Source organism: Canis aureus, chromosome 11, assembly GCF_053574225.1.
Source record: "Canis aureus isolate CA01 chromosome 11, VMU_Caureus_v.1.0, whole genome shotgun sequence".
In the NCBI taxonomy this organism is placed as follows: Eukaryota; Metazoa; Chordata; class Mammalia; order Carnivora; family Canidae; genus Canis; species Canis aureus.
The window spans coordinates 37727658-37748418 of NC_135621.1; the positions used below are offsets into that span (position 1 = coordinate 37727658).

General features: G+C 52.9%; 1 protein-coding gene across 2 annotated transcripts in view; it reads left to right on the forward strand.

Moving 5' to 3' along the window:
- EDAR (ectodysplasin A receptor) overlaps positions 1-20761 on the forward strand; it is a 95032-nt gene that overhangs the window by 44657 nt on the left and 29614 nt on the right. For both annotated transcript variants that reach the window (XM_077914837.1, XM_077914838.1), the window contains exons 2-4: positions 14837-14905; positions 15627-15749; positions 16476-16657. In XM_077914837.1, the coding sequence (XP_077770963.1) occupies positions 14855-14905; positions 15627-15749; positions 16476-16657 (356 nt within the window). In that variant the 5' untranslated portion in view covers positions 14837-14854. The remainder of the gene's footprint in view (positions 1-14836; positions 14906-15626; positions 15750-16475; positions 16658-20761) is intronic.

Consider the following 20761-nt stretch of genomic DNA (forward strand, 5'->3'; position numbering starts at 1 on the left):
CACGTCGGGCTCCCGGTGCATGGAGCCTGCTTCTCCCTCTGCCTGTGTCTCTGCCTCTCTCTCTCTCTCTGTGACTATCATAAATAAATAAAAATTAAAAAAAAAAACAGAAGTGAGATATTAAAAAAAAAAATGAAAGGGGAGAGGAGATAACAGGGACCCGCTGGAACCCATGGTTCCAGGAGTCTTCAAAGCCCCCCCCCCCCGCCATGCCGTGCAAGTGGGGACAGGCCTCACTCCTCACTTGGTAGGCTGCCAGCAGGGGACACGGCCTCCTGGCCTCCCAAGGCACCACCTGGCTCTCACAGGTCCGCAGCAGTTAGATGATGCCCAGTCCGTGTGCCACTGACCCCAGGCTTCTTCACCGACTTGCCCCGCTCCCTCTGACCACCCCCTGCTCTCTCTGGCGCTCTTGCTGAGGCTCCCCTGTTCCCAGTGTGAGCAGATGGTGGAAAGGGGAGCAAGCCTAGGTGTGTGCCCAGCTCTGCAGCCTCTGTGTGAGACCCCAGGCAAGTCACTCAACCTCTCTGAGCTCCATTGGCTCACAAGTTAAATGGGGAAGAGAGATGTTCAAAGGATTAAATGAGAATGTGTATATGAACAGGGCCTGGCGCTGGGTACACCCTCCGTAAATTCTCCCAGTAGGATGAGAGTATATTTGCTGCAGCAAACCCAACACTTGAAGAGACCTTTCTCATAGGGACTCCCCGGGCTTTCATCAGATAAGGGTCACAGAAAAGGCCATTGCTTTCTCTAACTGCGAGGGAACCTTTGAGTGGGGCCCTTGGCTTGCAGTGGAGTTGGGTTGTGCCCTCTCATAACCCCACATGCACCATCTCGCTCTGCATCCCACCTCCCCGGATACACACCTTCTCAGTGTTTCGGTCCCCAAGACCACAGCATCCTCAGAAGCGAGAGCCACACGCACACACTGGGTTTGCTTCTTCTTGGAGCCAGTTCTGTATGTGAGCAGAGACACATATTAGGACAAGAGAATTTTGTTGAGGAGGATGATTTATAATGGCAAACAGGCTGCTGTCTTCTGTACACTAGTGATCTTGCTGATGTGACTGGAACACATGGCTGGATTGGCACTGGGCAAATGCTATCATTTTTCTTCTCCCTTGACCCTTCCCTTTTGGCCACACTCAAGCTGGTGTGGCAGGGCCACAGATCTTATCTGGGGATGCTCACAGCTGGCATGTACCTCTCTGTGGCAGCCAGCAGCAGCATCAGGGGGTGGCCAGGGCAGAGGGGTCGAGGAGAGCCTCTCAAAGGGAGCAGGTCGGTGGATGCAGTTGGATGCTGCTGGCTGGTGCCTTGCAGACTCTGGCAATGGGAAGGGAAGATGGCTGCAAGCCCTATTCTGGAGTGTCTAGGGCAGACTCAGACCGAGCCCAGGAGCCCTGTTTGGAACCGGCCTTAGTTGTCTACGTCAGATGTGAGGTCAGGATTGCCCATGTCCAGGAAACAACTGAAAACCCCTTATACAGTGTGATCTTAGCAGGAATAAATCAAATGCGTGAATGAGTGACCATCGTGTGTATGAGTTCCTGAGTTCCTGAAATATTATTCAGCATTACAAAGGAGCTAACTCTCACAGCCTGCAGGAACCACAATGATTATGTCCAGTGAATCCAGTGAAAAAAGCCAGACACAAAGAACACATGTGACACAGAGAACCAGAGCAAGTAGGGCTAATGCACACTGATCAGAACTGGCCCAGTGGGTCAGGCTGGTGACAAAAGGGTGCAAGAGGACCTTCTAAAAGCTGCAGGACATTCAGTATCACAATGGGGTGGTCATTACATGGCATATACAGCATCAAAGTAACAGACCTGTACACACTGGAAGTGTGTGGATTTTATTAGCACACTACACATTGTCCAAAAATGGAGCTCCCTTCCCCAGAAGCAGCTTTTCTCTTGCTCTGAGCCTAACTCCACATGCATGTTGTGTGATGATGCTGTGGGGCTTTTGCTCCAGAAGATGAATAAACTAGAAGGCCTGAACGCTTTCATCTCCAGCGTCTGTCTGAGGTTCAGGGCCTCCCAAGAGCCCGCAGAGCAAAGGCCACACATGACTGCCTCCGCACCGAAGGGTCGTCTTGTTTCTCTGGGCTCAGACTTCAAAGAGACGTGTGAAGGGCAGAGCAGATTGGGGGTGCGGCAGGGGTGCAGGCAGTGAGGAGCTGCATGCCCTTCGCCTGCCTTCCGCGCACCCTCAGCTCACCTTTCCTCTCAGACAGCCGTCTGAGAGGCCCCCCTTCCGCAGCCTCTGCCACCCAGGTGGGAGCCGTTTCAATTACCCACAATCACCATCCTCAGAGAGCAGCAGGCTGTCTGAGGGCCCCTCAGGGGCAAATAATAATAGCAACAATTTCTGGATCCTTCTTGCCTCATTGCTTGCCACAGCTTTGTAGCTAATTTAGGATCTATTGATCCCAGTGCCAATAAGTGGTTTATCTCCTTCAACTTCCTTTACTTAAAGAATACCTTCACCGTCAAATTGATGTCTCTTACTTGGCTGACATGGCTTGGGATTCTCTCAGTGTGTCTTCCAGTAATTGTTTTTATGTTCTCATTTTGGTTGTGCTGCTGGGTAAAATCAGTGTGTTTCAGGTACATTCATGCATCAAGCCTCACCTCCTTAACACAGTGAATATTTTAAGATGAGATGCCCTATTCCCTAGTGGACCCAGACACAAGAAGAAAGGCTGGATTTGGGAGGGTGGCCTGAAAGTATTGCTTTCCAAGTATCTCCGAGCTGCTGAGAGGAAAGAAACAAGGACCGTGAGATGAGACAGAAAACCCGGTACAGTAGGCCCTTCGAAGAAAAGGAGAAAGAGTTCTTGATTTCACCCGAATGTGGTTGAGGAAGTAATTCATTGGTCTGTTGCTTAGAGAAGAGGACAAAGCAGTGACCTGGAGGGAGTACCCTGCAACTTTCAGTGTCCCCAGTGGGGCACACCCTTCCCAGTCCTGTCCTTCCTCTTCCTCTCCCCTGCCATTGTGATTCCCTACTAACCCCTGGCCATGTCCCCTTCCCTAGGTCTGGGCAGGCTTCCCCACTCCCCAGCTGGTTGCCTGCTCCCACTCCCCCGCCATCACTCCTCTCCCTCCCACGTCCATCCCACAGTGACTCTTTCACATTGTCCACCATATTGTGAGGTACCACTGGGGCAGGCATTGTGTCCATTTGTTTGTTCAGCCTGGTCTGGAGGAAGTTTTCAATAAATATTGCATACATGGGTGAATGGCTGAAGGATAGGCAGACGGATGGATGGATGGATGGACAGATGGACAAGTGGAAGGATGGATGGCTTGCATATTTAAGTGCTGGAGAGTGGCTGCTATTATGTCTCAATAAAATTTTGTGTTTATATAAGAGCCCAAGAAAAACTTGGTTATATAATTTAAAGCAATGAATTTGAGTTACAAAAACCTTCCTGATTTCACCCTAAAAATGCCTTCTGCCAATTTTGATAAGGCAATAAAATAGGAACTCTTTTTAAAGCTTCACCTGGCTTTATCACTTCTGCAAGATCCGTTCAGCTCTAAGGCATTAAATGAAATAGAAATGAAACTGTGAGCACATATCTTGACAGCAGGAGCTCTGGATCAGGATATTGCTCTCCCTCTGAACTTCCAGATGGATATTTGCTGGCCACATTATTTCCATGAGCAAGCCATCAAGATTGTGGTAGCATCCAAGCACCATGTCCTGTTCCAAATGCAGCAGAGAGCTTCCCTCCTCTTTGGGCTCCAGCCCCAGCTCTCCCTGCACAAATGCAGAAGCACCTGCTTAATAATGTAATTAGTATTCTGAGAAGCCCAGGCCTAGTCTGACAAACAACAATAATAATTTTGGTGTTTAGGGAGTGTTCTCGGGCCATGGCTGTCTACAGCACTTCATAAACAATTACCATCAGTGCTGGTTTCCCTGTAGGAAAATGAAAACTGACAGGAACGGGTGAGTCAGATAGAAGGATGTGATGTGAACAGAAATGTCCAAAATGCTAGTTTTCCTTGCTCTTTGCTGCCTTTCCAGATTCTGCTTCTACAGAGTTAATGCTCCCCATAGAATCTGAAATAGTTTGACATGCTTATTTGGGTTAGTAGTGATCCTTCAAAGGAAAATCTAAAAGTAGCTAATGTTTCCTGTGTTGCGTTTATCTTATTTGTGTAAGAATGACTATTTTCTGAGTATTATTTCAATTAAAGCTTAAAATAAAACGTGGGGACTCTCATCTTCAACCTTCACCTCAAATCACCAGAGTCTTTGCCAGCATCCTGTGGGAAATCACCACCCAAGGGTTCTGCCCAGCAGGTTCGCCCAGTGGCACCTCTGCAGGCTGGGTCTTCTGTGTGGGACCCGTCTGGGTCTTGCCAGCAGAACAGGTAGATTTACTCGGGCCTTCCTACCCAGGGCTCCTCCTCGGCCAGCACCCGCTCCCATTTCCTCCCACTCTCCCCGGGCTTCACCCCACCTGTCCCCAAAACTCTGGGAAAAGCGAAGTAACTCCTGCTTCTCCTTTAGAACCATCAACCCTGTGCTCTGCTAACCATTTTAAGCACCACAGACTTCAAATGAACATCTTATGATGAAAGCCCCCAGCGGCCTTTCACCTGGTCTAGGGCCCCAGAGGCTGACGCGAGAGGGAAAAGCTGGAGCCCTAGAATTGTCCCAAGAGTAAATTCTAGTAGGTGCAGCCAACTGATACCTGAACACAGTACCTCCAACAAAGAAAGATCTCTGACCTTAGAAAAGAGGTATGTATATGCACACACATGCGCACATGTGTACACAGATATGTGCATATATACATATATGGTATGCATATGTTTTCACTCAAAATCCTATCCTTGAGAGAATGTATGGACACTGTCCCCACCCCAGAGATGTTGGTGACAGTCGGTTAACCTGTCATGGCCCTGAAACCTTCACCAGAAGCCTTGAATGGAAGTTTCTCTGTGCCGTGGGCAAGAATGGAGACTGGCCCCTTAAAGTCCTCCTGTGCTGTGAGTTAAAGCCCTAGGATACCCCGATGCTCTGCACGGCAGGAGTGTCTCTCAGCCTGCCTCTTCCACCCCTCTGGGGTTGTACTCCTGAGTCTCGGGAGGTAGTGAGGCTCCTGAGGGCCTCGGCTCCTTTTCTTGGGCTCTTCCTGACCTGGGCTGCACTTTCCCAGGCAGGGCGGCCCAACAGCAGGCCATGTGGCAGCCTTGCCTGCCCGGCCAGAGAGCCTAAGAAGGGGACAGGCTATTTAGTTTGCAAGGCCATGCAAAATGGACATGGGGGTCCCCTCCTTTAAGAATCACTAAGAAGTTCAGGATGGCAAGCTCAGGACCCTTCCTGTGGGCTGGTATGACTTCAAGGTCCCAACCCCTCACTGCAATGAGACGCCTTATCCCAGGACACCTTCCAGCTGCTTCCAATGAGACAGACTTGACTCAAACAGAAGTGAAAGACGATGAGTTAACCTCTTCACAATCCAGCATCAATTAGCAATCCACCGGAGATGGGAGGGGGAAGCTTCCTGAGAGCCATAAATCACATCAAATGGAAATGTTTTCAGCTGCTCTGATAACGACCTCCACAGGCTCCCGGAGGCTGAGTGAAGGTCTGTCTCTGTTGGTGGGAAGTGGAGGCCTTCTGGGGAGTCTGGGGAGCAAAGGAATCCTGTGGATGTGTGGGGAGGAGGCCACCAGCAGCCTTCCCTGGGGCATCATCCTGCGGGAGGGGAGCGTGTGGGAGGCCAGGCAGGAGAAGGTAGTGGGGGGTGGGGGGCAGGAAGCTGCCTCCCCAAAGCACAGGCAGCTGCCAGCACCCCGCCTCTCCACGAAGCGCCTGTGCTAAGGACCAGGGTGGGCCAGCCACAGACCTTGCCGTCTCTGCCTCTGGTCCCCCATCCCATGATGTGGGCCAGGAGGACAGCGCTGCTCCCAGGGAGCTGGTGGGACCTCTGTCCCCAGTCACTGCAGCTGGACAGTCAGCTAGCACTGCCTTCTGAGAATTCTCTGGCAGGTGAGCCCACTGGAGAGGTGGAGGGACCAAAACCAGAGAGACCCATGTCCCACATGCTTAAATAGGTAACTGGGAAGCCCTCATTCCTACAAAGGCTTCCCCTCGCCCCACTGTCTCAGCCCTGCCAGCGGATTCAAGGCTGGGGGCGCCTCAGGTGTAGCTCGGGGGTTATACCACCTTCCCAGAGGGAAGAAGCAGCATCTTCACATATCAGAGTGGTCACATTCCAGGGGTGGCCCACCTGGATCCAGCAGTGAAGTCACTGAGACTCAACTGTCCTCTGGCCCCAGTGGTGACTCTCTGTACTTACTCCAAAGGTAGTAGCCAACACGGAGCATAACCAAGAAGTGTGCCTGCCAGCGACCTAGGGGCAGAGCCAGCCCTCCAAGGGTGAAGGTCACCCCCGGGGCAAACTGCTGGAGGGGAGGAGAGCAGTTACTTCCTTTCTCTGTTCTTTGGCTGGTCTAATAAATAAATTGACAGAAGACAGATGAACAGGGGAAAAACAAATTTAATTTTGTACCTGTAGGAGCCCATAAAAATATGTGACCAAACCTTTTAGACAGAGAAACAATTAGGGAAGAATTGACAAGATAAGAAGTTCGGGCTTGGGTGGTAAACAAGTAAAGGGTATGTTTATGCAGCCTCCCCACCTCGGGCATAAGGATCCTCTGCATCTCCTGGTACAGTGAGGGCGCCTTTCCCAGCGGACATTTATCTCCTGTTTCAGGGGCACAAAGGACGGTCCAAGGGTCCTGGCACCAGTGTTTCTTGACTGATGTAAATTCAAAATAGTACACCAAAGTGACATGTTTGGGGTGGCCCACCCTGAACCCCATTACAGCCCAGCATGAGGCTAGACCCGAGGGAGTGCCCCTTCTAAATGTGAGAATTGGCCTGAAGTCCTGGGTAATGGTGTGTTCTCTCTGTCTCCTGGGCAGATAAAGATGCAGTGGGGCAGGGACCTTGTCTGTCTGTTACTGTGTCCAACGGTCTCCATCACACGGGAGCGACTCGCAGTCACTGATGAATAAACGACGAATGCGTGATGAACTCACAAAGCACAGGAGTCCCCGGGTCTAGTGCACAGTACTGAGCAGGGTGAGGCCAAAGACAGCATTTGTTCCTTGGGAGACGGTCAGAATTTAAGGAGGGAGAGACCCAGGGGAAGCCTTTGTCTGGGTCTGCAGGGAGGAATGAAACAAGGCCTGAGTAAGAAGTCAGAAGGAGGGATCCCTGGGTGGTGCAGCGGTTTGGCGCCTGCCTTGGGCCCAGGGCGCGATTCTGGAGACCCGAGATCGAATCCCACGTCGGGCTCCCGGTGCATGGAGCCTGCTTCTCCCTCTGCCTATGTCTCTGCCTCAATCTCTCTCTCTCTGTGACTATCATAAATAAATAAAAATTAAAAAAAAAAAAAAGAAGTCAGAAGGAGGCCATTCGCCCAGCACTTCTCCAGCTTCCGGGCACACGCAGACACTCCCCACTCCCCCAGGGATCTGCTGAAGCAGCAGGTGGGCCGGGGCTCTGCTGGAACCTTTCTACCCAGCTCCCAGGTGATGGTGCTGCTGCTGGGCTCCAGAGATAGCCCCACCCCGGCCGGGGGGAGGGGGGGCGGCAGCAAGGCTAGACAGATTTTACCTTATTTCGGCCTTGCCTGTGACATCCAGGCCAGCTTGAGACGCGGAGAAAAGGTCTAGTCTGCAGTGGGTGTGTGAAGGGAAAGCAGCTCCCCTTGCTGCGGGCCGAGGAGAGAGGCCACAGCCTGAGGACCACAGGCAGCGGCCCGCACCTGTGATGTCGGGGGCTTTGAAGCCCGTGGGTCCTCACACCTCGTGTGCCCTGCCAGTTGTCCAATCCCCAATCAAGGCAGGTGCCCATAATCCTTCCACAAGAGCACAAAGAATTCTGCTGTCCATGCGGTCTTATCAACAGGTGGGAATGCCACAGGGAGCTTCCGAGAAAGTGAGGCAGGATGTCATCTCCTAGGAAGACGGCCACTGCTGCCAGAGGAGCAGCAGACAGGGTTCACCGACAGGGCCCCCACCTGGAGTTGCCAAGCCCCGAGCATAAACACGCTACATAGCCTTCCAGAACCACTGCTCTCAGAATGTGGGAGCCCAACTCTCGAAGGATCCTTCTAGGAGCCAGTGTAGGAGGGAGAGTGTGAAACTGTCAAATGCTATGAAGAAGAGGGCATTGTTGTTCTTTCTCAGCCACTCATGTAGGTGGCAGTACCTCCCAGCCATGCCCACGGTGACTCAGAGCTAAGGTCACACACCTGCCACAGTCTGAGATACAGCCACACAGCTGTCGGTGACTTCTGTGACCTCTGGTTGCTAGGAACATTGTCATCTTTTCCCTTCATGCTATTATTTTTTAAGATTTTATTGATTTATTCATGAGAGACACAGAGAGAAGCAGAGACACAGGCAGAGGGAGAAGCAAGCTCCCTGTGGGGAGCCCAATGTGGGACTTGATCCCAAGACCCCGGGATCACGTCCTGAGCCAAAGGCAGACACTCAACTGCTGAGCCACCCAGGTGCCCACTAAGCCCTGTCACACTTGGGGTCTTCTGCATGCCTCCTAGCAATCGCTCAGTTGGAAAGGGAGCCAAATTACTCTACATTCAGAGGAGAACGTTGCCCCCTTGGGGTCCTAGGAGTATCACGCAGGGCAAGAAAGCAAGAAACCTCCTGAGACTGGCCCCCACAGGAGCCCACAGTCCTGCAGACCTTATCATTGCCTTAGAATAAAAAGATATTTGTCTACATCGCAAGTAGCCCGGACTGTATTAACTTACATTCAGGGCAGCAGTAGTGAGCAGCGGCGGCAGACTGTGTAGATTCAGACCCTGGCTCTGCCCCACTGCTGTGCAACCTGGGGCAAGTACACAGCCTCTCTGTGCCTTGGCTTCTGCTGGAGCAAACGGAGTTGTAGAAGTCCCCACTGGCTCAGCAGTGGTGAGTGTTAGGTTCTTTCCAAAATGAACAGCAGAGAAATAAAAAAAAATAAAAAATATAAAAAAACTAAAAAACCAGCAGAGCCAGGCAATAGGTTCGAGGTTGCTTTTAATGGGGAGCGCTCCCGGGCGAGGTTCCGTGACTCGGAGAGGTGGCCCAAGTCAGGGAAGTAGCACCCGGGTTGGGGAGTGTGGGGGTTTTTAAGCCTTATTGGTTCTGGGTCCAGATCCGGGTGGGTCCCTTGCCAAATTAGGCAAGGGAACACCGAGTCCCTAGGTGATTGGCTGGGGGTGGGGATAGTACAGACGATGGGGGGCGGGGTGGGGGGCCTGGCTGGAAAGTCCTGGATGGAAAGTTTCGGTTTCCTGTCTAGGCTTTGATTTACTGGAGATGATGTGGTGGTCATGGCTGCTTTGGCGGGAAGATCATTTTGACCCAATTTGAGATGTCCGCCATCTGGGGTGCCCCTGTCTCTCAGCCAGCCCACCAGGGAGGATTGGGTGCTTAATACAGACTAAGGAGCCCACCGTAGTGTCTGGGAGGTACTTGGCCCTTGGGAACTGCTAGTGGGGAGGATGGTGGATACTGTGAGCCAAGACCACCAGCAAATGAGGTTGGGATTGGGTGCGCCTGGCTCAGAGCAAGTGAGCAGAGGGTACGCTGCCGGAAAGGTCCTTGGCAGCAGGTTGGCACAGTTCGGCGTGTAGAGTCGCTGTCCCCTCCGCCCAGATAGATGGGGACCCAGTGCCGGGGAACTCGGGCCGCATGGCCCTGTGAGCACCCCCCAGGGAGGCTCAGCTCCGCAAGTCCCCACTGCCTCTGGCTCCACATGGGCCTCACTCCTGGTCTTCTCCGGAAGTCCTGTCATGGAACGGTTTATCTCCAAACCATCTAGACTTTTCTCCACCTCTCAGTTCCTTGCAGTACCCGTGAGGCTGTGTTGGAATGCAGCGTCACAGAAGGTTGTGCTTCCTCATCTGCCGGAACCCTGGCTTTCTCCGAGTTCCAGAAAGGCTGCTGGAGCAGAGTGATCCAGCAGTCTCCAACCTGGAGATTTTCTACCCAGAGAAAAAGGAAGCCACCCGAGGACACAGCTCCTCTGTTTCATGCTCCGACCCTCCCTAAGGCCCAGAAGGAACCCATTGGAACCCAGGCTGCCTTGACACTATGGTGGCCACATAGACACACTCCCTTGCTCAGATATTTCTTCCAAACTCAACTCATGTGTACAGCTGCCAGATGCTGCCTCCTCTTGGAGGCCCTCCAGACTTTTCAGTGTGTTCACATTTGTCACACTTCCCACCTGCCTATAGGAGCCTCACACATGTCTTATGCACCCAGGAGCTGAGTGGAGATGTGGGCCAGCCTCGGGGCTCCGTCACCTCTGGTGACCTGTCTCCTTAGTCCTGGATCCTCCAGGCCCCCCTCTCTACCCGCTGGCTCCCCCTGAGGTCGGCCACCATCAGCTCCTTGCAGGCTTCCTCCCTCCTGCCTTGTCTTCATCTAAGCGGGTGGTTTTTGGCTTACTGATTGTGTCCACACGGCCGTCTACCCGATCCTTGCTATGGGCAGCAACTCCTGCCATTGATCCAACGGAATAAAAATAATGGGATGTAGTAGATCAGTCCATTGCACTCAGTAAGCAGAAAGGATTCACGTGACTTAGTGATGCGTGTCTTTCGGGTGGCATTCTGCATACGCTTCTTGCCAGAGTGGCTCCTCCTGTCACCGCAGTGGGAGGTTGGTCCCTGCGTTGCCCCGCCTCCGCACAAGGCCTGCGGAACCTCCTGGCCCATCTGACTTCGTGTCCAGCCCTCTGGCCCAGCAGTGGCTTTGCCTGCAGCCATTTGGAGCCCGTACTCCTACTTCCTGGGACACCTCCCCACCTGTTTCCATGAAAACTCTCACCTGCCCTTCAGGACCTAGGGAGACTTTGCCTGACCTGATCTCCCCAAGAATAGGTCAGGTGCCTCCAAAAGTGCAGGCCACCTGCCCCTGTGGCTTCTTCGTAGTCAGTCGTCTCTGTGGAAGCTTCAATCAGCGGCTGAAATGCCATGGGGAGAGTATTTATATCGCTGAAGTAGCCAGACACTACAGATCAGGCCGTTCCTGCCCTGTGCAGGAACCTGGTGCACCACAGGGTAACCCAAGCCTTTCCTACCCCACCCCCCACCCCGGCCCCAGACTGTGGGTGACCTCTGGCCCCTCACTCTCCAGGCACCCGGAGGGCAGGAGGTAGGCTTCATTCTGTGAGCTCTTCACCTCTGGCCCAGAACTGAGCCCGATTGAAGAGACTTCACAGTCCTGCGTGGATGTGGGATGTTGAGACCTCTCAATGCCATCCAATCCTCCAGGTTAACCAAACACAGCTTCCTTAGGCTGCACCTCCACCAGAGCCCTGAACCTTCTGGTTTTGTGCAGGCCCCACACTCTCCCCTAAGTACTTTGAACCAGGGGCTCAACCACACTATTCCCAGAACGTCCTCCCAGCCCTGGTCTGCAGGAGTCAGCCTGCTTGGTGTCAGCAGGAGTCTTGCCACAGCGTGAGGATGTTAAAGGGAAACCATGTGCCTGGAATGCCCAGGCTGGAGCTGAGGTGGTGGTCACAGCAGGAGAGGCCAAGTTCACTTTCAGGAATGGTCAGGCCTCCCTTCCTCCCCGACGCGAGGCAGGCATTCCTCTTACACCCATTCCATGGATAAGGCAGTGAGGTTTATCTATAACTGAGGCACTGAGTAGCGACAGAACTTGCCAAGATGTGATTCAGCCCTTGCTCTACATTACTACCCCCTTTTTTTTGTCCTGTTTGGTTCACAGCAGGTCTGGGACTGCAGGCTGAGGTCACAGGATGGAAAGGGAACGAATCGCGCCAGTAATCCCAGCCGCGCTTGTCTCTCCCGCCTGCTCTCCCCGCCCCTTGATCTTGAGCTGGCGCAGGGTGCAGAGGGTTCGGCCAGGGCAGTGCTGGGGCTGGGGTCGGAGCTCCACAGCCGTCGCTGGTGTTTTCATGGTTGTGGTGTTGTTCTCAGAGGATGCTGTGCTGAGGAAGACTCCGTGGAGACAGGAGAAGCGGTGACCGCAGCCGGGAGCCGTGCTTTCCTGCACAGCACTCACCCAGTCGGGTCTCTGTGCTGTCATACAAGTGGCCACAGGCACAAAGATGTGGCCATGAGATGAGGAAAATGCTTCCAAGACTGGGCGGGCTGTGGTGGATTCAGGGCCCCAGCAGCCCCCGGACCACACCACCCGCCAGCAGGTCAGGTGCACGGTGAAGCCAAGCCTGTTCTGTCCGGGGACAAGGGCTGCTTCATTTCTCCATCACTGGCGGAGTCCTGGGGGCTCAGTGCCTTGCGATCACACCTCTGACAGCTGGCAGGCCAGGACGCCGCCCTGCTCAGGCCACAGGCGATCCTCAGAGACAACCAGGAGGTCACTTCTGGAGCAGTTGGGCTGCCAGGCCAGGCTGGCTCCCCAGTGCAGAGCTGCATCTGCAGGGACGTCAGGGACCCTAAGCAGAGGCCGCCCTGGCCTTCCTCCCCGGCCCTGGGTACCCTCTCTGAGCATTGGTAGTCGTGAGGGAAATGCATCTGACACCACAGACTTTGTTTCACCTTATGTATTTGTTTTTCTTTTCTGCCTTCTTGGGTTCGCCTGGGAACATCTTTAATGAGCCTCTCAATAAACGCTCCAGGTTGACACCAGGGTGCACCCAGCCCAACCCTCCGCAGTGTTTACAGGGAAGCCCTCCCAGACTCAGCTATAATTAGAAGTCAATTAAATTAGAAACCCTTAGTATTGTTCTTGGAAGGCCTCCAGGGCTGTAACTCTCCTGGAGAGAGCCTCTGGCCCCGGCTGCAGACTCCTCTCTGCGACCCACCCACCGTCCTGAAGCAGGGGCCAGGCTGTGCGCGGACAGGGAGCTGATTCCTTCGCGCCTTACCCTCCCCGCCTGGCAGGGCTGCAGGCTGGGCCTCCCTCTGCTCCCGTCCTGCCTGCCCCGGCTTGCTCCCTTGCTAGAAGGAAAACACCCAGAAGTTCACCACTGGGGTGGCTGGGTGCTTTAATCTTGCCTCAGCCCTTTTCGTGTGTTTCCAACGTCAATGTGGCCCTGAATTGCAAGGCAGCCAGCATGCTAGAAGGTGAGAAAAAGCAGCTTTTGTATCTCCCCAGGAGTTTCTGGAAAACTAACTCTGCCCCAGAGGCCCCCTGATGTTACTCGCAGGTGGGAACCTCTCCAAGGTAAGCAGAAAAAGGATCCTGGAAAGATCCAGGCCCCCGGGGCCCTGCCCCATCCTCATCCTTGTCATTCCCCACCCCCACCCCCACCATCTCCAGCAGGGCCTCTGTGTCTGGAATCCCCTCGGACATCCTTCTGGCCTGTTCTCAGAGCAATCAGATACTTCCTCCTGAAGAGAAAGATCTTTACTGCCTTTCTTCCTGTTCTCAAGTTCACATGTACACCTGTGCATCGTTCTGACGCTGACAACCGTGTGGGAGAGGAGCCTTCCCCATCACCCCCTCAGTCCGTAGTCACCCCGACCCTATGTCACCCCTGCCAAACAGATCTGTCGAAAATTTAGTGGATATCGCTGCAAGCCTACTTCTGTGTGTACAGAAGCCTCTACAACTACAAACCCAGAGCTGTTCCCTGTTGTTTCTCCTCTGCCCATCCCTATGCCCCTCTCTCAAGTAAACAAAAAATACAATAAAATACTTAAAAAAAAAAAAAAGATATTGCATTGAAGAGACTAAGTTCAAGGCTTTTCTCCAGAAACAAGAATGGATTTCCCACTTATCAGGTCTCCTGCTCTGAGCAATACCACACAGTGTGATACTTTGTGTGTGGTATCAGGAACTATGGGTTTCTGTGGGCAGAGAAGGCTCACCCAAATCAAGAGGGTTCAGAGGGCAAATGTTCTTGGGGGGCTTCCCAAGGCTCAGTTTGACTCCTGTCTGAGCTAGTGGTTTATTCTGGAAAGTTCCTCACACAAGCAAGCCATGAGAAGAGAGTGTACTGTTTTGTCTGGAATCCACCTCAGTGTCAAAGAGAGACAGCAGTGACCCCGCAGCACCCATGAAGGGATGTAGGCGCTCTCATGGTCATGTCACTTGTCTCCGTGTAGCTAGGCTCCCAGGTAAACCTGCTTTGGTTAGAAACACAGGCCTCCCATCCAGATGATGGAAAAGTAAAAATCAATACCTCCTCCTTCAAAGCAGTGCATTGACCTAGCAGCTGGGGAAACATCTGAGTGCCTGGGCTACCCTATGTGGCCCTGGACGAGTCACTACACCCTCCAGGCTCCAGTTGTCTTGGCTATAAAATGAAGTGGTTGGAGGTGCACACTCTTAACCACCTTGACAACAACCTGTTCTCAACAGAGAGAGGAAGAAGCTGACAGTGGGGCTGGGACAGTGGGCAGTGGAGTGGGAAGGAGCTGGGCAGACTCTGAGTCCTGGCACTACCTCCAGGGGTGCGCCAGAGCCAGAGGATTGGGACTTTACGCTCCGTGTACAGCCAGGCTTCTTCAGCCTCTGTGAGCGGGTGAACATTTGGTCTTTGCCCTGCCTTCGATAGTCAGCCCTCCATGCACTCTGGTCCTTTCTCCCTGGGATGGGTGTGACATTGGCAAGGCCACAGGTGGAGTCAGCCCACGAGGCCTGGTCCTCAGTTTAAAATCCATCTTTTAGAGTGTATTTACTTCCCGACCTCACTTTTAGGGGGGCCCCTCGCATCCCCCAGGGACATAGTGGAGGCTCCGGACTGAGGGTGGGGGCTGGGCCACGGCCAGTCAGTCCTGGGGCAGCTCAGACCCTGCTGGCACTGGGGTGCTATGATGTGTGTCTTTCAGGCAGAGCCGCAGGAGCAGATGGCTCACACAGGAGACCGCAAGCGGATGCCCTGGCTCCCCGTCCTAGTGGTAAGTGCACCCTAACCCTGTGAGTACCTGCAGTGGCCCGGGAGGAGGTTCCAGTGAGAGCTCCTCTGCCTTCCATGCTACTGTAGGCCAGCTCCTGGGCCTCTCCCATGTCCGTCTGCACAGCTGTCCCTTGAGATTGATGCCGCTAGCAGCCCCTTCACTGGGCTCTTCTGAGGGCAAGAAGCACCAAGCAGCACCCGATTCAGATTAGACTTCTTGGCAGCCCCATTTCTAGGGTTCTACAGATGGAAAGGTTCTTAACTAGTTCTTTGTGTTGCAATATGCACAACCCAGCGCCCGTTGGTGAGCACCATGCCTGTGGGTCCTACAGCTGAGGACGATCCAGGCCCTCATCATCAGGCTTCCTATGGAGAAGAGGCGGCATGTGACTGCAATCCTCTGGTCTAGAGGCTCCCGGAAGAGGGCCACCTCCTCCGCGACTCTGGAGAGGGTGGAAGCGAGATTGCGTGGGTGAACAGACGACGGGATGGCGTTTTGATGGAGCGGGGAGGGGGACCAGCAGTGAGGCCAGCTGGCAGGACGTGAGGTGGCCTGCCCGGTTTATCAGCTGCAGTTACTGAGACCTGGCACCACACGAGCACCACGTAACCAGCAGGCCCGCCCTTGAGGCTCCTCCCCCCCAGCACCTGCTCAGGGTCCTTGGAGCACACGTGTCTCCAGGGAGGGATGGAGCCCAAAAGGACGTCCTTTCTCGTGGCAGGTGTCGCTGCTGTGCTCAGCCAGGGCAGAGTACTCCAACTGCGGTGAGAATGAGTACTACAACCAGACCACTGGGCTGTGCCACGAGTGTCCGCAGTGTGGCCCGGGGGAGGAGCCCTACCTGGTAAGGCCCCTACCAGCCGCCCTAGGTGTGGGGAGCTCTTCTCCATCACCCGGGTGGTGTCACCGTCATGTGTGTTGCTCTCCGTGCGGTCCCCAAGCTAAATCTTGGTCTGCGGTCCCCAGACTCCGTGGCTAAAGGATTTAGGCAGCGGTGAGCGCAGGAACAGCTTTCTCAGGAGACGTTCCCATTTATCCAGAGGGCGATTCTTTTCCCTCTCTACTTTGATCAGGCGGGTTTCAGGTCCTCTGAGTCGGGGCATGACTGAGGTCCTGCAGTGACGGCATCGTGACTCCCGAGCACGGCGCCTCCCTGTCCTGCGGGAACGGCTCCTGTGCTGCTGTTACGCGCTCTGAGCAACACCCACAGCACCAGCATTCAGGGTTCTCGTAGAGATCCCAGAGGGACAGAAGCCATGGGCTGTGTCACTGGCAGGTCGTCCCCTGAGCTGGCTGAATGTATCCAGGGACTCTCAGGAGAGGAGCAGCATCTGAATCCTAAGAGCACTGGGGAAAGGAGCTCAGAGTTGGAGACACAGGGGAGTTGCAGTTAGCACAGGTCAAGAGGCAAAGGCCAGCAAAGAGAAACTTCTGGAAACAGCCAGTGTGCCCAGCGCATATGATGCACACAGCACACCGGGTGTGCCAGTGCCCCCAGGACCACAGGGCTAGTCAGGGCAGGTGCAGCTGCTGCCCTCACCTGGATCCCTCTGTCCTGTTCCTTGGCCAGTCCTGCGGCTATGGCACCAAAGATGAGGACTACGGCTGTGTCCCCTGCCCGGCAGAGAAGTTCTCCAAAGGAGGCTACCAGATATGCAGGCGCCACAAGGACTGCGAGGGCTTCTTCCGGGCCACCGTGCTGACACCGGGGGACATGGAGAATGATGCCGAGTGCGGGCCGTGTCTCCCTGGGTAAGCATGGCCATTGCCAGGCCTCGCCCCATTTTTGCAGAAAGCCCCCCCCCCACCCCTCCGACAGTCTCAGTGGGAGGCCTCAGGGAACGTGAGCACCTCAAGCTGCAGTGTAGCCATCACTGCTGCATTTGGTTTCCTTCCTTCTACTAGGGGCAGCTCTGCAGGGAGGGGGACACGTGTCTGGATTCAGGAAGGATGGCGTCTAGGATGGCGGGGCCTGCCACCTAGAGGATGGGCAGCCCACCCAGGCTCAGCTTCCAACTCTCTTAAGTGGATGTTAGTCGTAATAATCATAATAATATCTTCTGACAACCCAAATCAAACAAATCTGTTGAATACTTAGAATAAGATAACACATGTGGAATGCTTTGAAGAAAAGAAAACTAATATACTGTGTAATACACTGTATAAATCTAGTGGTCTTGGTATTCTGGAAAAATCTGAGGGTAAAAGCTATTAATTGGAACATGTGAATCATGTGGTGCCTATAATTCCACCACAGTTATGTTATATATCAAAAGTGTTCCCAAAAATGCAGTGAAAATGAGTTAGCCTGAAAGAAAGATCAAATCTTCCCTCTGACAGGTAGGACACACTAGTGAGTCCTGCCTGGGAGTGGAAGTGCAGCCCAGACACCCTGGACCTACCAGGCCACAGCTGTTGCTGCTGCCTCCCTCTAGTGGCCACACAGCGCAGTGCTTGCAAGGGCTACAGAGAAAAAAAGCAGGGACGGAGGCTACGTTGAGGTAGAGGTGATATAAGTGGTGGAGGTGGTGATGGTGGTAGTAATGATGGAGGTGGTGATGGTGGAGACAATGGTGGTAATGGGGTGGCGGTGGTGATAATGCAGGTGGTCGTGATGATGATAATGGTGGTGATGATGGAGACAATGATGGATACAGTGGTGGTGATGACAATGGTGATGGTGACGATGGAGGTGCTGAAAATGGTGCTGGTGATAGAGGCGGCGGTGGTGATGATAATGGTGATGGTGATGATGGATGTGCTGATAATAGAGGTGGTAGTGGTCATGATGAAGGTGGTGATGGCAATGAGGGAAGTAATGATGATGGAAGCAGTGGTGGTGACGGCAATGGTGATAATAGAGGCGGTGGTGGTCTTAGTAATAATGACTTTTTTTTAAAAAAAATGATTTTATTTATTTAGTCATGAGAGACACAGAGAGAGAGAGAAAGAGGCAGAGACAGACAGAGAGAGAAGCAGGCTCCGGGCAGGGAGTCTGATGCGGGAATCGATCCCAGGACCCTAGGATCATGTCCTGGGCCAAAGGCAGGTGCTAAACTGCTGAGCCACCCAGGGATCCCCAGTTGTAGTGACATTTTGAATAACACTCTATACTTTGCAACCTGTTTGTGCACATTATCTTTCTGGATCACTGTACTGAGTTAAGACAAGAAAGGAAGTAAGAAGGGTATATCCAAACAAGAACATGAGGCATTATTCTGTAAGAAGAAAGAAGAGCAAAGAAGGCAGAAAGACCCACCAGCCTAAGAATACAAGACCAGTACTCTAACCCCAGAGCTATGGAGGCTTCTCCTTCAATCTTAGAATAGGTTGGAAGTGAATAACTCTTTAAAATGAGGAGATCTTACAAACGTGCAGAAATTAACCTTAGGTTAGTTTGTTACAGAGAAGCACTGATTCCCATGACTTCCACTGCCATCTTGCTGCTGGTGACCATCCCCCACCCCAGGGTCTCCAGTTTTCTGTCTTCAGTTCAGACCCACCTCCAGAACTACAGACCTACATTTCCAAATATCTGCTTGACAACCCCATGTCAGTGTCCCTGACATGTAAATCAAATGTATTGGTCAAATGAATGAAGAAAGCAGGGAAACTTTATTGCAGGACCTTATTTTTCAATATGCAAACAGCAGGTAGCTATAGCTAAGAAAGGTATTAGATTGTTTTCTTAAAGGAAATAATAAAAAGTAAAAGTTCTGTAGCTGACAGTCTTTAACTTAGTTAGGTTATTGTGTTGTGGGGGCTCCACCAAAAGGAACATGTTAGAAGAAGCAGAATCAATAATTCCCACCCAATGGTACAGTCATTCATTGAGGGAAGAAAGACATGGTTCTTCTTTGCTGTGAGGGAGTGGGACGAGAAAATCAGTGACCACAGCATAGTGTTGTGGGTGCACAGGGTGTTTTAGAAGTCCAGGAAGGACCCCTCCCTTCATGGTTAAGGAGGTGGGTCAGGAGAGGTCTCAGAAGACTTCCCAGGGTGATGTTGGGATGGTGGGAGTTAGTCAGGCTAAGAATTAGGACAGAGCTCCCCAAGATGTTCAGGACAAAGCTTAAAGAGACAAGCAACCTGATGAGATATGGAACTGAGGATCCTTCTGCCTGCACAGAAGGCGCCCCTGTGGGGGTGTGAAGAAACCAGCGAGGGGGACAGGAGCCAGAGGGAGAATAGCTCTGGAAAATGAAGCTGAAGACACAGATCTTTAGGTTGACGCTGAAGTGGGCCACCGTGCAGACTTCCAAGATGGTATAGGACACTGTTGGGTTGTACCTTAGAGGTAAGGAAAATGTACTGTGCAGGGAAAACACGGGAGCCCAGGGGCATCGTGAAAACTGGGGCAAGGTGAAAGCCTTGGAAGTTGGAGGGAGAGGAAAACTTTGAGAATTCATTGGAAGATGGAGAGCATTGACTGAAGTTTGCAGACCAAGGGCATGGGGGGTGTGGGGAAGGAGATTTTGAAGAGGAATCTCAGACGTCTGCCTTGTGTGGACATTGAAACCGTTTGCTAGGAGGTGGGATACAGGAGGAGTAGGGATTTTGGAGAGAAAGTGGAGAGAAGATGGAGGAGGTATGTGTACTTCTGAGGTGATTATAACACCCAGACCAAGGTATTTGACACCTTGTTTATAGATGGATAAACAGGTATGAAGCTTAGATCAGATCTGGAAGTCATCTCTGCATTAATGATGTGGGAGCTGCTGGTCCACAGAGGCTCCTCTGGTGAAGCAGCTTCATAGAGGAGTAGAAGGGTAGGTGCAGAGTGAGGCCTCCCCCACAGCATTGCTGGCTCTGTCCCAGCCATGCAGCCGTGGCTCAGACCATGCAGGCATCCCACCATGGTCTGTGAGATTCAGCCGTAATATTATTCAAGATGATCTAAAAGGGGCAGTGATTATGCACTTTGAGCAGCCTGTTGCATTTTTACCTAGATCCACAGAGTTTTTAGCCAGAAAGCCCAAGCCCTGGGACCAGTATCATAAATAACCGTGTCCTGGAGACAAGTGCCAGGGCTGTCCTGGGGCAGTGAAGGCAATTTCCTTGGCCCTCAGACATTTCCCAAAAAGGGGATTGCCAGTGGAATGGTTGTATGTACCCTGCCTCTAAAAGGCTTCAAAAGGCAAGGATAACGGGTCTGTAGAATTATTGGGGATGGTGGCATCTGTAGTCTTAAAAGGGTCTGCCCAGCTCTGAAGGCCTAACTCCCTCCCTACTCCACGAGAATAGCTGCCTGCTTCTTCTACACCTTGTCACCAGCACCCAGGACCCTTGCTGAGGGGATGAAGGCCACTGTGCAGGAAACACATCTTGACTTGCATCTCAGTGTGTCCTCATGTAGCTCCATGGATGTGAAGATATAGTTGGTTTCCAGTTGGGCCCTGTGGTGTGATATGACCCCTCAAATAAGTGACCCCCAACCCCGGGCCACTGCAATGGGAGGTACCTACTTTATCTCTGGTCGCCCCCCCCCACACACACACACACAACCCTCCTCCTCAGGGCTCTGTGGAGCTTGGTGCTTGTCAGGGGAGGACCCCAGGGCCATCCATGTCCTGTCACCCACCTGAGGTCTAGGGAACAAATAAAGCTCTCATCTGTGTCACAGAGGAGGATGACAGGGAGTTTGGGTAAGCTGGCGCCATTGGTTCACTGAAAGGCTGTTTCCCTTTCTGAGTCCATGTGGCTGCCAGGCCACTGTGCAGGCCATCTCAGATTTGTCTTCCAATTTTAGTATATGTGCTGCTGAAGCGAGCACTTAGATTTGTCTTCCGAATGCCACAGGTTGCATTGGCCCAGGCCCCCTTGTGGTTTGGCAGGCACGCTCTTCTTATTCTTTGC